Source organism: Psammomys obesus, unplaced genomic scaffold (assembly GCF_907164565.1).
Source record: "Psammomys obesus unplaced genomic scaffold, mPsaObe1.curated_primary_1811, whole genome shotgun sequence".
Classification (NCBI taxonomy): Eukaryota; Metazoa; Chordata; class Mammalia; order Rodentia; family Muridae; genus Psammomys; species Psammomys obesus.
In genome coordinates, this window is record NW_026596240.1 from 6,289,316 (window position 1) to 6,304,483 (window position 15,168).

The 15,168-nt window shown below is 35.5% G+C and overlaps 1 protein-coding gene across 2 annotated transcripts in view; it reads right to left on the bottom strand.

The window, feature by feature from the left end:
* Positions 1-15,168, bottom strand: part of Ctnna2 (catenin alpha 2) — a 1,158,760-nt gene that overhangs the window by 10,846 nt on the left and 1,132,746 nt on the right. The window contains exon 18 of one of the 2 annotated variants that reach the window (XM_055596487.1): positions 13,402-13,545. The exons of the other annotated variant lie outside the window; for it this stretch is intronic. Coding sequence (XP_055452462.1) covers positions 13,402-13,545 — 144 coding nt within the window. The remainder of the gene's footprint in view (positions 1-13,401; positions 13,546-15,168) is intronic. 2 annotated transcript variants of the gene reach the window in all.

Consider the following 15,168-nt stretch of genomic DNA (forward strand, 5'->3'; position numbering starts at 1 on the left):
ATAATTCAATCTATATTTATTGGGTATTACTTATGTCTTTTAAAAATAGAAAAAAAAAAAGTAAAATTTTAATTCACTTTAAGCTTAGTGAGATTCATGCCTTATTACCTAACGACTCATCTCAGTGAGTGAATATTATCTCCATAAAAACACAAAACACTAAGGTCCCCAGCTCCTTTCCTAAAACAATGAATCTATTTTGCTAGAAAGTAGGTTACAAATGTAAAATTGTTCATCTTTAATTACATCTTGAGCCATTGGACCTAGCACCTATTATCTCCAGCTGAGACGACCCTTCTCTCAGCATTATTTAAGGGAGCTTGATAATATCATAAAATTTAAGCTTCTGAATATCTTTCTACCACTGCTTTCTACTGGTAGCACTTATTATATTAAGTAAATAAGGAGAAAAGAGAAAATAACAAGAGGAGATATAAAAACATTTTTTCAATCAAAGATCATTAAAAGCCGAAATTGGGACATTACACCTTTTAGTTAGTCGGTACTTATCACGAGATAATTGGCATGCACTGTTTTTAGCAACCTTAACAGATGTGTACAATACCAGATGATATCCCCTGTATAATGGACATGGTCTCAGACTTCCTCTGCTCCGTGCTCTGTAGGCTTCTCTTTATATTAGTATGTAGGGAGGTCTCTGCTGGATTCATGTCAGCTATTTTAATTGCAATTAACAGAGAAATTGGTATGTGTGGTTTTGCTCCTATCAGTTTCAATGATCCAAAGACAACCATGATCTGGAATTACTACATAGAATTTTCCAATAATAAAACAACCCCAGTTTTAGGTTGTGCACCATTCTTAGTATCATGATGAGATCTTGCACCATTTATTTTCTCAGTATATGAATCCGTTTTTTTGTCCAGTGTCTTTCTAATAGTGACCCCTTAGCTGAGACTGACTACCACATAGAGCTTCTTATGCCCATGGTTTTGTCTCTTTGGGGTCATCTCTGCTGTCATTAAATAGGACTACTACTGTATATTATCATTTTCTCCAATAACATCATTATCTTCTTACATAATTCATGAGTAACAATCTTTTACATAAAATACAAAAAAAAACCTGAAATGAAATGTTGGATACATCTATAGCTATATAAAATAATTCAGTACATTAACCCAAAATTTCAAATCTTTTTTCATTATAGAAATGAGAATTAAGACAAAAAGAAAGTTCCATAATTCAAGTGCTCAGAAGAGGCCCTCAGTATAATGCCTGGTTTAAATCACAGTAATTTTAATTAAATTAGTTTTAAATTTGAGCAGCTGATCCATATCGTTTTATAATTGAACACATTTTCCTGTCTGAGTAGACACAGAAAAATTTCCTACAAACATGTCCCTTCATCGTGGTCAGTAATTTTTTGACTCTAAACTGTAATCCAGCCACCTCCATGTGATCACTACATGCACCTGCCGTAGGTTGGGATATGGGATTCACTTCGATCAAGGAATATGATTTTGGTGGGGTTGCAACCATAAATTCAGTTCATTTCTATGTGGACTACACTTCAGATTCTTAAGTTATCTTTTCAAAGATTCTTTGACATTTAAAGTATAAATTTTTTATTTTATATTTACCTTTTATTATTGAGCTTTCCCATCTTCTAAAGTGATTAGGAGCTCTATGAATCTCTCCATCCCTACCCAAAGCCCACTCCTCCCACAGGACTCTCCCTCTCAGTTATCAGGAGAAAGAAACCCTTCCCTTCTTCATACCCCTTAGATGAAGCACCCTGAGTCTTCTGCTGCATTTTGCTTTTGCTGATGCAACCTCTCATTTTTCATCATCTCCTGTCCTCACAACTTTAATGTGCTTGCTACCTAATTCGATCTCACCTTCTGCCTTCTGATCATTCACCCTGGCTGGCTCCTCAGACATCATTGCTAGTTTTTTCCATGCTTTCTTCCCTAGCCACTCTCCTTGCTTCTAGCTCCTTACCCACTTCACTACTCAAATAAAAGCCAGAAATATCTTCTCAACTGAACTCAGCCTATTACTCCTCTTGTCATCCCCTCCAGTGGCTCTCCATTTCAGTTTCCATCAAACTAAAATGTTGGTGTTATGGTGAAAACCCAATTAAAAATAGCTAATATGTTTCAGCACACCACCCCTGTGGCCTCAGTCTGTTGTATTCTTTCCCTTATAAATATTTTCTATACTCTTGTAAGTTAATCCATATTTTATCTTATTCACATTTCCTCACCCATCTGCTATTTTCCAAACACCTCCAACAGGGCTGTACTGAATTGTTGTGACATTACAGGTTTGGAAATAGAAATGAAAAGGCACAGAGGAAATTAAAACACAATTAGTAGCCTAGTATGTATTCATTCTACCCACTCATCCTCCCATGGAAGTATAGATAAAGGCATGGGTCTATCAGAAGAGCAGAAAAGCTACATAACTGAAGAAGTAAACTTGAGCCAAACTGCAATGTACATTGATTACATGATCTTTTCCATCACTGTATCCTAAGTGTATTTAAAAACCAGCCTTCTTGTTCACAAGATAATTTTATAAGTAAAAGACTGTCTACTCAAATGAGAGTGCTAACATTGACAAGACACTGAGATGTGGTTGCCAGGCATCATGTTAGCATCACGTAAATTCTTTCATATCTTTAAGATAAGTAGACATGATCATACATGTGTACTTACATGTATGTACTTACATCACACATGATACAGCCTTATCTATATATGAAAAACTGAAATATGGAAAAATTAACATTTTGTGGTGGGCACTCATTCTACTGAGACACAGCCTTCTATGAAAAGGGTAATCCACTGTTGGGTTCTCCAACTCTACTCTCTAGAATTCTGCATATAGTGATAGTAATCTTGTAGCTAGCAAACCCTGTGTAACAGTCTAATTACTCACAAGTATGCATCATGACCAAGAATTCATCAGGATTACACAAGACAAAGCCAAACTACACAAATGCTTTGCCATCATGATAATATCCTCTGGCTCTGATTTTCCTTCCAGAAACTAACCCCCCCCCAACCACCACCAAAAGCCTTTTAATAGTCAAAGAAAACTTAATTAATGAAAATTTCTAATTTTTCTCATCTGAAGATTTCATACAGATCACTTCCTGAATACCAAAACAAACTATGAAGAGGAAGGATTTTAAATTTTCACAACTTCTAATTTTTACATAGCCTTCTAAGCCTTCTGTCATCTAGCAGACAGCAAGAGACAAAGTGACACAGTAAGAACTATGGCCATTATTGTCATTGCAGCATCTGATGTGTGACATCTCCTATATTCCTTCCACTACTGCTCTGCAAAAGCAGACAACTCCTGAACTATGTTCACATATTATAAAACAAAAAGGCTGTCCATGAGAAAATTTTACTGTGAAATTTACTGCCTGTAAAAGGATGGACTCTCAGTCACTACTAAAAGTCTCTGTCCCTTTAAATGCAAAATGAAGTTAATCACAATGTTTTCTGAAGGTTATTATGAGGTATTAGCAAAAAAGAAAGAAACTTTAAAGACTTTTAAAGTTTTAAATAAGTGTGACTAAAAAGGATTATTATGTAATCTTTCATAAGTTTGGAACAGCTGGGTACCACTGACCCATGAAACCTGTACAGTAGCAGGAATTCCAACAAATGACTGAAGTAACTGGGCATCACCACTACGAGAAAGATGACAAAAGAATTTTTCAGAGAAGACAAGGCTCTACCTTGGCCCTGACTGTTCGGTGGCCTTCTTACAATCTCAAGTTTTTGTAGAATACTCTTAACTTAATCTTAACTTAAAAAAAATTAATACTGACTTTAGATTTGCCTTCTCATCAGTGAGGGAATGAAACTTGGAGGGACTTACAAAACAAAAGACAATTATTTGAGATATAGGTCCTGCCCTTTGTCCTTGTGAATGGTTCATTTAGCATTGTACCACAGATCCAAATACCTTTAACTAAGAGAAGACATAAAAGGTATCTAAGGTCATTCTCTTTAGAAGTTTGGATGCTTCTCATACAGGTGCATTCAGGGCTTGACCTAATATGCAAACCTTCCAGTCCTGCTTTCCTGCAGTGAATGCTCTTCATTGAAAGTGTAGCAAAAACACCTGAGGGGTTCTCTTACATCTAAACTGGAAATATTTTTGGGCCAACAAAGGACCTCTATGGATAGAAATCATATTGTCTGTGTCCTCTCAAAAGAGCCTGAGCTACACAAGAAACTTTCATAATTCACAGATTAAAGGAAACAGAATCCTCAAAAGACAGGAAATGCATAACAGTATTGTCAAAATCAAAGAAAAAATTATAAAAGTTTCGGTTAAAAGGAAACTTGAAACCTATGAAATTGGAAAACTTATTGGGGAAAAATACTACTTTAATTTTAAGATGACAACAAATGTTAGCCAAGGAACAAAGATAAACATTAAAGGTTTGTAGGTTGATTTTAGCATAGGCAAGATGCTGCATCATACTACGTTCATGAAAATTTCCCCAAGGCACAGTACTTCTCTTAGATTTTTATGTAAGTCAAGCCTTGACAAAGTTAAATTGGCTATATGCGTATTAAAAGATCTAAGGTCCTCTCATTTTTTTTTCTCTAAGATACATAAAATGCCAAGGCAACGGTTTGTTATATCACTGTTAGTACATCACTGAGGCATGTCTTTTATATTTAGAGTTACACTTACAAGAGCACTCTGACTTTGTTATAATTCTTAACCATGAAACATATTAAGTCCTTAACAATAAATACCATGGTTTCAAGGCTCGCCTGGATCAAACTTATATGCTGCAGAATTTGATGATTATAAATATCTCAAAAAGAACACCATTAGGAATTTGAATTTCAACATGATCACTAGCCTAATGTGCTAGACATTATCGAAAAATACTGTTTTAAGAAAGGAACATAGCCTATCACTTTCCTTTCTTCTTTCATCTTAAACATATGTTTATCTGTTCCCACATATCAAAATTTCAAAGTGTATAGAATGAATAAAGTACTAAAATAATTCCATTGTTTTCACAGTACTTTAAAAATTAAATAAATTACCTTTATCAGAGCATTGAAGATAGAAACTTTCAAGTTTTTAAATGTCTTGAACATAATGGAATTGTTTTAATCTCCTTGTTTATACAAAGTGATAAATTTAAGCTACTTTACCTTGCTTATTTTCCCTATATCTCATTGAAACACATAATTTTCTTTGTGACCAGAAAGTCCTGGATCTGTAAGTTAAGGGGATTTGGTACAACTAGGAAGGATATAAAGTGATGGGTCCTTGATGGGTCCTTCACAGTCTTTCTTTTAGAAAGTGCCCTCCATGCCCTGGTGCCAGGCTAACACCAGGGAGTAGAAAGTAAATCTACTTTCTGTAGACATCATATAGAGAGAGTACAGAGATGGTGGGAAACACTCAACAATGGCAAACTGCAACAAGCCTCACAGCAAGGGTTATCTGGACTACTCAAGATGTATCAAAGTGGGGAAAAGAGTGTCTGCATTTAGAAGTCTCAGACTGCCTTTATATTCTGGGAGGATCTCACTTAAGCCTAATAAGGTTGTCCTCTCTCTCTCTCTCTCTCTCTCTCTCTCTCTCTCTCTCTCTCTCAATTCCAAATCCAGCCATATCAGGAACCTTTAGAAACTGGATACTGATCTGTCATTGTTTTTCAAAGTTCAGTTTCAGAATGGTAGGAGCAAAAATACAAGTACCTTGTACTTGAATAGTTGCTCTACAATCTCATGTGTGAAAACCAATACTTTGTTTTGTTTTGTTTTGTTTTTTCGGAGGGTCATTACTTATCCTGATTTTATCCATCACCTCACTTGCATTATTCCTCCAAACTCACTATTTCTATGAGGCAGAGCCCTGAGCTGGCTGCTCAGCCCTCTAAGTTTTTAGAGCTAGACTGGGGCACACACAATGAAAGGGAATAAGAGAGTACCTATGTCATCAAAAAGGCTGTAGCATTTCTTTGGGGGGAACAAAAGTGGGGCTGCTCTTCTGTCCCTTCTTCCTGTCTCTGAACACTTCCCTAGGTTTCTGCACAGATTCATGGTTGTAAGCTATTATCCATAAAGAGAAAATATAGAAGAAACTTAACGCTTCTAATTGATTGCTGATTCAAACAACTAATATCTTAATGTGGACCATCTAGGTCACATTTCAGCAGCAAAAACATATTCTTTCACTATGAGAACTCCTGCTTTTAGTGAACTAGGGAAAGGGGAGAGGGGGGAAAATGGAGGGAGGGTGGGACTGAGAGGCAGTGAGGGAGGGGTCTTCAATCAAGACATATAATGAATAAATTGTAAAAAAATTAAAATTAAAAAAGATGAGACTGTTAATGTATACATTTTTGAGACTTTTACCTAATGTCATAAAATAGGTCCATCATACTGTTTTAGAAACAAGTATTTCTGTGAATTGTTGTTTCTTCTCTACTTCTCAATATTCTCTTCTCTTCCCAGCTCAAGCACTCATATGAATATGCACTTTGTGCACAGTTTTGCAGAGATAGAACCACTTAGTTCTGTTGTTCATTAACTTTTCATGATGGGACATGACAATAAGAAAGATCATCTCTCAGATCTTTAAAGTCCCATACCCTGCATTTAAGTTCATCATTTACTAATTCCTTAGACTTTCTAATCATCATTCTTTTTAAATTAATTTTTATTTTTTTATTAATTACAGTTTATTCATTTTGTATCCCAGCTGTAGCTCTCCTCCCTCATTCCCTCCCAATCCTAACCTCCCTCCCTCATCTCCTCTCATGCCCCTCTCCAAGTCCACTGATAGGAAGGTCCTCCTCCCTTTTCATCATCTGACCCTAGCCTATCAGGTCTCATCAGGACTGGCTGTATTGTCCTCCTCTGTGGCCTGGCAAGGCTGCTCCCTGCTCAGGGGGAGGTGATCAAAGAGCCAGACACTGAGTTCATGTCAGAGACAGTCCCAGTTCCCCTTACAAGGGTACCCACTTGGACACTCAGCTGCCATAGGCTACATCTGAGCAGGGATTCTAGATTATATCCACGCATTGTTCTTGTTTGGAGTATCAGTCTCAGAAAAGATTCCTTGACTCAGATATTTTGGTTCTGTTGCTCTCCCTGTGAGTTCCTATCCTCTCCAGGTCTTTCTATCTCCCCCTCTTTCCTAAGATTCCCTGCACTCTGCCCAAAGTTTGGCTATGAGTCTCAGCATCTTCTTTGATACCCTGCTGGGTAGAGTCTTTCAGAGGACCTCTGTGGTAGGCTCCTGTTTCCTGTTTTCTCCTTTTTCCAGTGTCCATCCCATTTGTCTTTCTGAGTGAGGATTGATCATCTTACCCAGGGTCCTCCTTTTTGCTTAGGTTCTTTAGGTGTATAGATTTTAGTATGATTATCCTATATTATATGTCTAATATCTACTTATAAGTGAGTATATACCATGTGTATCTTTCTGCTTCTGAGATACCTCACTCAGGATGATCTTTTCTAGATCCCACCATTTGCCTGCTAATCATCATTCTTATAACATTTCTCCTCATGCTTAGCCAGAGTGTAAATGAACAATTTGACAAACAATTTTGTATTACTGCTTCAGTTTGAATGTGGAATGTCCCCCTCAGACTCATGAATCAGTGGTTTAGCTGTCAGCCAATGGCTTTGGCAAAATGATTAGAATCTTAAGGGAAATGATCTTATTGGTAGGTTTTTCCCTTGATTGATTTATATTATGGGGCCAGTACTGGGAAATGACAAGCAGTAGAAGATAGACCTAGATGGAAGGAAGCCCCAGGGGGCTTGGTCGAAAGGCTGTGTCTTAGGTGAGCAGCCTTTGTTACATGCTTCCACTTCCATAATCGTCTGCCTCTACCTGTGTCAAGAAACACAGTGTCAGTCTATCAATCTACCTGGGTCAAGAAACACAGTGTCAGTCTATCAATCATGGCTAAACTATCAAAAGTGGTGAGTTAAACAGTTAAGTCTACCCTTAAATCAGTTTTTCAGGGCATTTTATTTGTAGTAATGAAAACCTAACTAATAAAGTTACCATTAACTCTGAGTTTCCTTAAATACTTAACTCTTAATTTTCAATATTTTTTTCTCTGAAACTTCTTCCAAGAACAGAAAGATAAGTCAGTGTGTTTCTTTGCAAATTTTGAAACAGAGGTGTGAAAATGAATCACCTGGTGTGTGTTAAGAAGTTGGTTGTTAGTTAGATATTCCAAGATCTTACTCTGTCATCTTTATTCAAAAAGTCTGCAGTTTAGCCCAGATTCTGCATTTTCACAGCCTCCTCCTACCCCTATGCTGAGTTTTTCATGCAGATGTTCTGGTCATTAAAAACAAAAGACGAAGAAGGAACACTGAATGAATAACAGTAGTAAAAGAAAAGTTTCTACCTTTCTCTGACATTTGAAGGTACAGTCAGCCTAAAATGTACATGTACATGAATCGTATGACTTATCTGTTGAGATTTGATTTGATTTGATATGATTTCTCTCTTGAGATATTATATTTTCTCTTTTCCTTGGAAAACTCTTATTCCATGACAGTTCTATATTTGTAAATAATATATATTTGTAAATAATATATTTGTGTATATATGAATATATAAATATATCATATATATGATGCCTTCTTTTGACTGTTTTGCCCTTTCTAAATGAATGTTCACATTAATTTGTATTATGTTCCTTTTAGGGAGATTATTATATCATTGCTACTTGTATCAAAAATCTGTCTTCCATGATAATTTTATCTATGCATCTATACTATATCTAACAATAGACATATTACATATTCAGTATGTGTAAATTGACAGATTGGATTATTTCTGGAATAATCTATAAGGAACTGATGAAAGAGGACAATGTCAACTTTTTTTTTGGAGCAAGCAATTCTAATATCAATACCTCTTTGTAATGTCTTTGAAAAATAACTCAAATTTCATTTGAAGTTTTATTGAAAAACTAATTCTAACAATTTCTTTTTGCTTTGGAAATCTCCTTTTGATCACTAAACTTCTGTGTTCTCACATAGTCAGGTTTAGCCTTTGGGAAAAATGATTTCCTAAGATAATGAAATAGAAAAGGTAATTTTGATTTCACATTAGGAAATAAAAAAAAAAACATTTCACAGAATGGGGTGAGTCAAATCCTTATTTAGTTAAAAAATTCTGATAATCTGGAAAAGAGGCTACGGTGAAGGGTAGTTCTACTCATGGAAATCTAGTCTGTTGGAAAAGGTAAAAATAGTATCTTGGATGGATTTACATGACAAGAAAATGAGGCAGAGTACAAGTACACATTACAAATCATCACTGACTCTACATCACAGAGGCTTTTGGATAAGTTCTTGTTTGCCCATGTGTATAAATCAGACCTAAATGAATAACCTCTTCCTAAGAGTCTTAGGAAGGAGACTTACATAATGACATACAGCTTTATTTAGTATTTAAACTTTATCAACAGTGGCTTTCCTAGGGCAGAGAATCAAACATAATTTTTCCTTCATACATAGAATGCTTCTCTTTGCCTCCCAAAACTATACTTATTGCAGATACTTATCGGCCTGTAGACATTTCCATCACCATCTAACACTTCTAATCCCACCAAGAATATCTCCAGAAAAAAAAGAAAGAAAGAGAGGGAGAGAGAGAGAGAAAGAAAGAAAGAAAGAAAGAAAGAAAGAAAGAAAGAAAGAAAGAAAGAAAGAAAGAAGACAAATAAAACAACTTTCCTTTTTCATCACTGAACCTGTTAGCCTTGGGGCTGGTTCTTTTCCCCACTACTGCTTTGGACACAAGACATTCTGTATATCTGAGAAAATACCTATCTAGTTTTATCTTCATAGAAAACAACTGTGAGATTCTTCATTTCTCTAAGGAAGTAAAGTGTTTTGTAAACTAAACATATGATTAAGTCAGAAAAGAATGAGGAAAATTATAAGATATTAAACATACAAATCAGTAGTGATTTAATTTTGATATAAAACACATCTGAAGACAGCATATCCTCAGGTCCATTTAATATTTTATCTTAAAGACCTATATTCCTCTCTGCCATCCTCATGTGCAACAACACAAATCTACATTGCTCTTCCCCCTAAGGCTAAAGGCCTCCACTTCTCACAAAATCACTCCATAGCACTTGATTCTATGAGTTTGCTCTTCCCACACAAATTTACAGTCTAAAGGTAGTTCCTGAGATACAAATTCTTGAAATTTATATTATATTAGGAAATGAAGATATTTTTACTGGATAAATTAAACGAGGTCCTTAGCATAGGAGATCACAAAGATATTGCTTGCTTGCTTGCTTGCTTGCTTACTTACTTACTTACTTATTAAGCACTTTCTGTGTTAATTTCCAAGTTGTCACTTGGAAAGTTTTTAGAGTACCCAAGAGTTAAATACTCCCCAAGATCCAAGTAAAGATTTTTTTTTATCTCTTACATAGCTCATAGCTCAGTACCTACCAATTCTCTACTCATCAATACCTATCCATAACATATGGATGTTCCTAAAGTATTTCATAAGTAACATTGAACTTCAGAGTTTTGATGAGATAATTTCCATTAAGTATCTAGTAGATACATATATTTTTAACATCAAACAACTTTATATTGATAAAAACATAAAAGTATTTAGTTCTAAACAAGCCTCACTTTCTAAAGAGCATAGCCTGTTATCATGGTACTATATTTCCTTATATTTCAGTTCATTCAGAACTGAGTGGGTTATAGAAAGCAAGTTTATCAAATGATGGTTACACACCAAAGAGCATGGACTATTCACTTGGAGTAGTAACTGAACACTAGACCAGATGGAGGATATATTTTAACATCTACTTTTGAATAAACTTTTTAAAGGATTGAATAAATATCCAATATAAAAATTATATTTTGTTAACTATTTAATCTTCTTTTTAGCTACCACTTGTTCAAAAGGTATACAAATACAAGGTTTCTGAGTATGTATACATGAGGTTGCATCCTTTATACACCATTTACCTAAGAAAAGCAGATGCCCCCAAAATATGTATCTTTGACTTTGGATAGCCCTAACAAGTCAATGACAGGAAAATTGTCAGTATAGCAATTACAGATCTTAATTAAATACAACTGTTGTTACAATCTACCATCATCCTTTGGACTATATTATATGTGTGCATTTATATATTATACTTTTAATACATAGAAAATACATTTAAAATACACTAAACACCACTATAGATGAAACATGCACATGAAAATCAACACGTGCATGCATGATACATTCCATGAGAGACTCTCTGAGTTTGTACAAACACACAACACAACCACTCTCAACTCACGAAGTTTAAAGATGATTGTGTTCCAAGAGTTTGGAAAATATTGCCATTTCTTACCTGGCAGCTGTATGAGAGGTTGATAAAAGACATTAACAACTTGAGCTATGAGCACACATTACATTTTTCTAACACTGAGAAATTGCTCCTACCTGAGATTTATGGGTATAATGCTTTTAATGAAAGATTTGATGGGGTTAACTAAACATATAACACTTTAGCGTCCTCATGTATATAAAAACATTAGCTTTAATGTTTGTGATTACCACCCAAATCTTCCTATTGGCCAAAATAGACCTATTTTTCTTCACCAAGTCTAAAAGATCTAAAACTATAGTCAGTTCTTTAGACATCTAAGAGGGAAATTAACTCTAGAAATACCAACCCCATAGATCCCAAATTTTGACTACCAAAACAGTCCAGTGCTTACTACAACAAACATCTACAAATCTGGTATAAGATAGTACAGGTTTTACATAAAACAGAAAAAAAAGTGACTATCTATCAGTGAGAATAACTTATTTTCAAGGTTGCAGATATGGCTCAGTGATAAAGTGCTTGCTGGGCATGCAAAAAGCCCTGGGATCAATTCCCAGCACCAGGTAAAGCTTGGTGTGATTGTGTGCTTTCTATAATCCCAGCACTTAGGAGATAAAGAATAAGAAATTCAAGCTTATTTTTAGCTACATAACAGGATTGAGATCACCCTGAGATATATGAGACCTAGTTTCATAAAACAAAGCAAAGCAAAAAAAAAAAAGTCTCCATTCAAACTACCCCTATTTCTCACCATCAATGTGCATAAATAAATGCTTAATTATGGCTCTATACGTTGAAAATCCTAATAGCCTCTTTGTATATTTTATAAACCATTACTAAATGTGTCCATCTCACTCCAAGAGGGCCTTGTGTTCTGATGTTCAAGAAAAGAATTATAACTAAATGTGTCCATCTCACTCCAAGAGGGCCTTGTGTTCTGATGTTCAAAAAAGGAAAGAAGGAAAGAAAGAAAGAAAGAAAGAAAGAAAGAAAGAAAGAAAGAAAGAAAGAAAGAAAGAAAGAAAGAAAGGAGAGAGGGAGGGAGGGAGGAAGGAAGGAAGGAGAGAGAGAGAGAAAGAAAGAAAGAGAGAGAGAAAGAGAGAAAGAAAAAATTCATCGTAGTCTTTCCACATCCTTTAAAAGGTGTAAATGCATTTATGAGCCCCCTTTGACCTCTCAGACAAAAGCCTCCAGCTCCAAAATTTTAATAAGTACCCAGGAGAGAACAAGCAAAGAAGCCAGAGAAAGGCTCACTCGATTACATCTTTTTTCTCTGAATAGTAGGGCATATAAGGGCTAATCAGCAACAGAAACTCAAAGAACGGCAGCTTTCCACAAGTCTTAACCACCAAGTGACCCCCAAAAACAGCAATGTTATGACACTGTGTTATGACAGTAACAATATCATATAAAAATAGATTTGTTTGTGACACCTTTGAAATGGCATGCCCTAAAACTTGTGGGAATGGTGAAATGGTGACTTTTTTAATTAAAAAAAAAAAAAAAAGTCAGTTTTTTTTTTTTTTACATCTAAATCAAGTATGTTGAAAAATACAGTTTCTTTAATTTTTTACCCCCCATGATTTTAGAAGTGCTGAATATGTCTCAAGGCCAATGTCAATAAAGGTCATTCCATTGCTCTCAAATTTTCTTAAAAAAAAAAAAAATATATTTTTTATATATATATATATATATATATATATATATATATATATATGATCTTGACTAGCTGTCTTCAGGGGAGTACAAAGAGGTTGCAGGATGGACTCATTACACGGCACACACTAACTTTTTGTCCCAGTGGGAAGAACGACTAGAAAACAATGACAATACCATCACCATGTGTGCTTCTCAAGTTCCCATCCCAGCTGAAGTTCATCTCTGCTTTTGAGATTACTAACCCTTGTCAAAACAAATAGGGCCTTTGCCAAATGTTGATTTGTTCATTTGCCAGGAAGTCTGCCCAACCCACCCGAACCTCGCTCTTCTAATTAATAACTACAGCAAGAGATATTAGATTATAAAGTGAAGTTACTTACCATGGAGGAGTCACTGCTTCCGCTCCCGATTGGAGCTCCCTCAGCACAGGTTGGGAGGTGGGTAGAAAGTTGACTAGCCCTGCCCCCATCTATGACATCACAATCTACCTCATAAAAGGTAGTGAAAGTGCTCTGAACTCCTGTCTGATTTCCGAGAGATACAGAAAAGAGAAAGTGAGAGAGAGAGCAAGAGAAAAAAAATCCCGTATCCTACTTGGGAGGGAATTGGGGAAGTGGAAGAGGGAACAACTGGGAATTACCTAGGAGAAAGAGGTTATGAAGGAATTAGGTGCTGAAAGAGATATGTGCCGGCCTTCTTGATTTTAAGCAGTCAGGTCATTCAGATTCCTCTTTAGGTATCCAACAGATAAAGGGACCATCTGGGAGAAGGATGAAGAAGCACCCTCTCACGCCCAGCACTGTGAGGGACAGTTATAGGGACTCAAAAGGAATGAATCCTCTACTTAAAACATTAAATATCGCCAAGAGAGAAAGCAAGGGTTGTCTGTAGCTCTTAAAGCCTGGAACAAAATGTGGAGGTTCCAGGTGCCTTGCTTAAAGGTTCAAGTGTCCTGCGATGTGAGCAGGGCCAAGGTTTTGACCACTATACATAACCCAGCATGTGGTATGAAAAGGATACTTACCTCATTCACTGGGGAACATTTACTGCAACTTTTTACTATTGATTTTGGGACCCAGTGGTGGGTCGTGTAAATGGCATGATTGAAAAGATAAGCCAATAACCAATGTCCATTTCTACCTTTAGAATTAATTTATTATTTTTTTCATTATTTTTCTTGCAACTGATTTTGATTTTCGTGGTTTTTTTTTGTTTGTTTGTTTGTTGTTTGTTTGCTTTTTAAAAAAGATTTCCATTGGTATCAATTATACTATGTATCTTTACTGGGCCAAAAAAGCCCATTTTCAAAACTACATGAAAATCAAAGGCAAAAATTCTTATGGTTTCCAAACCTCCTGTACTTTTAAGCTCATATTTCTGTGTATCAGAAACTAACTTCCTGACCAAATATACTTAAAGGAAACAATTCCAGTCTTACAGGCAGAACTTTAATATCTGAGACCAATTTTACCTCAGTAAAGATGCAGCAATGTGTAAGAAAACTATGATTTTTTTCAAGTGATACCTGAGATATATAGAAATATGAAATGATACAAATTATAAAGTAGGAACTGCAGTAAAGTATATAGGTGGATCCAGACATGGTGGCCCTTGCCTGTAATCCCAGCATTCTGGGAGGAAGAGACAGCCTGATCTCTGTGAGTTTGAGGTCAGTATGATTTACAAAGCGAATCCAGGAGAGCCAAGGCTACACAGAGAAACCTTGTCACAAAAAAAAGATAGTTCCTGTTTCTTACAGAAGCCAGTAATGCTTATGTCTAGTGCAGTAGTTCTCACAAGCACTTTAGGGCTCACATATCAGATATTCTACATATCAGACAATTACTTTACAATTCATAGCAGTAGAAAAATCACAGTTATGAAGTACCAACCAAATAATTTTATTTCGGGGTCACTATTACATGATAAACTGTATGAGTCAGTTATAGCATCAAGGAGGTTAAAAAATATTGGTGTAGTGGAATGCATTAAAAAGCAAAACAGTCTTATTCAAAAAGTGTTAGAAAAAAAGAGTTCAAAATAATAACTTTGGGATTGCCAAAGTATATGCAGATAAATAAAATACCAAATGTGTACAATGTTGGTTTTTAAATCAAAGTAGGTCAATTTCTGTTATTTACCAAATA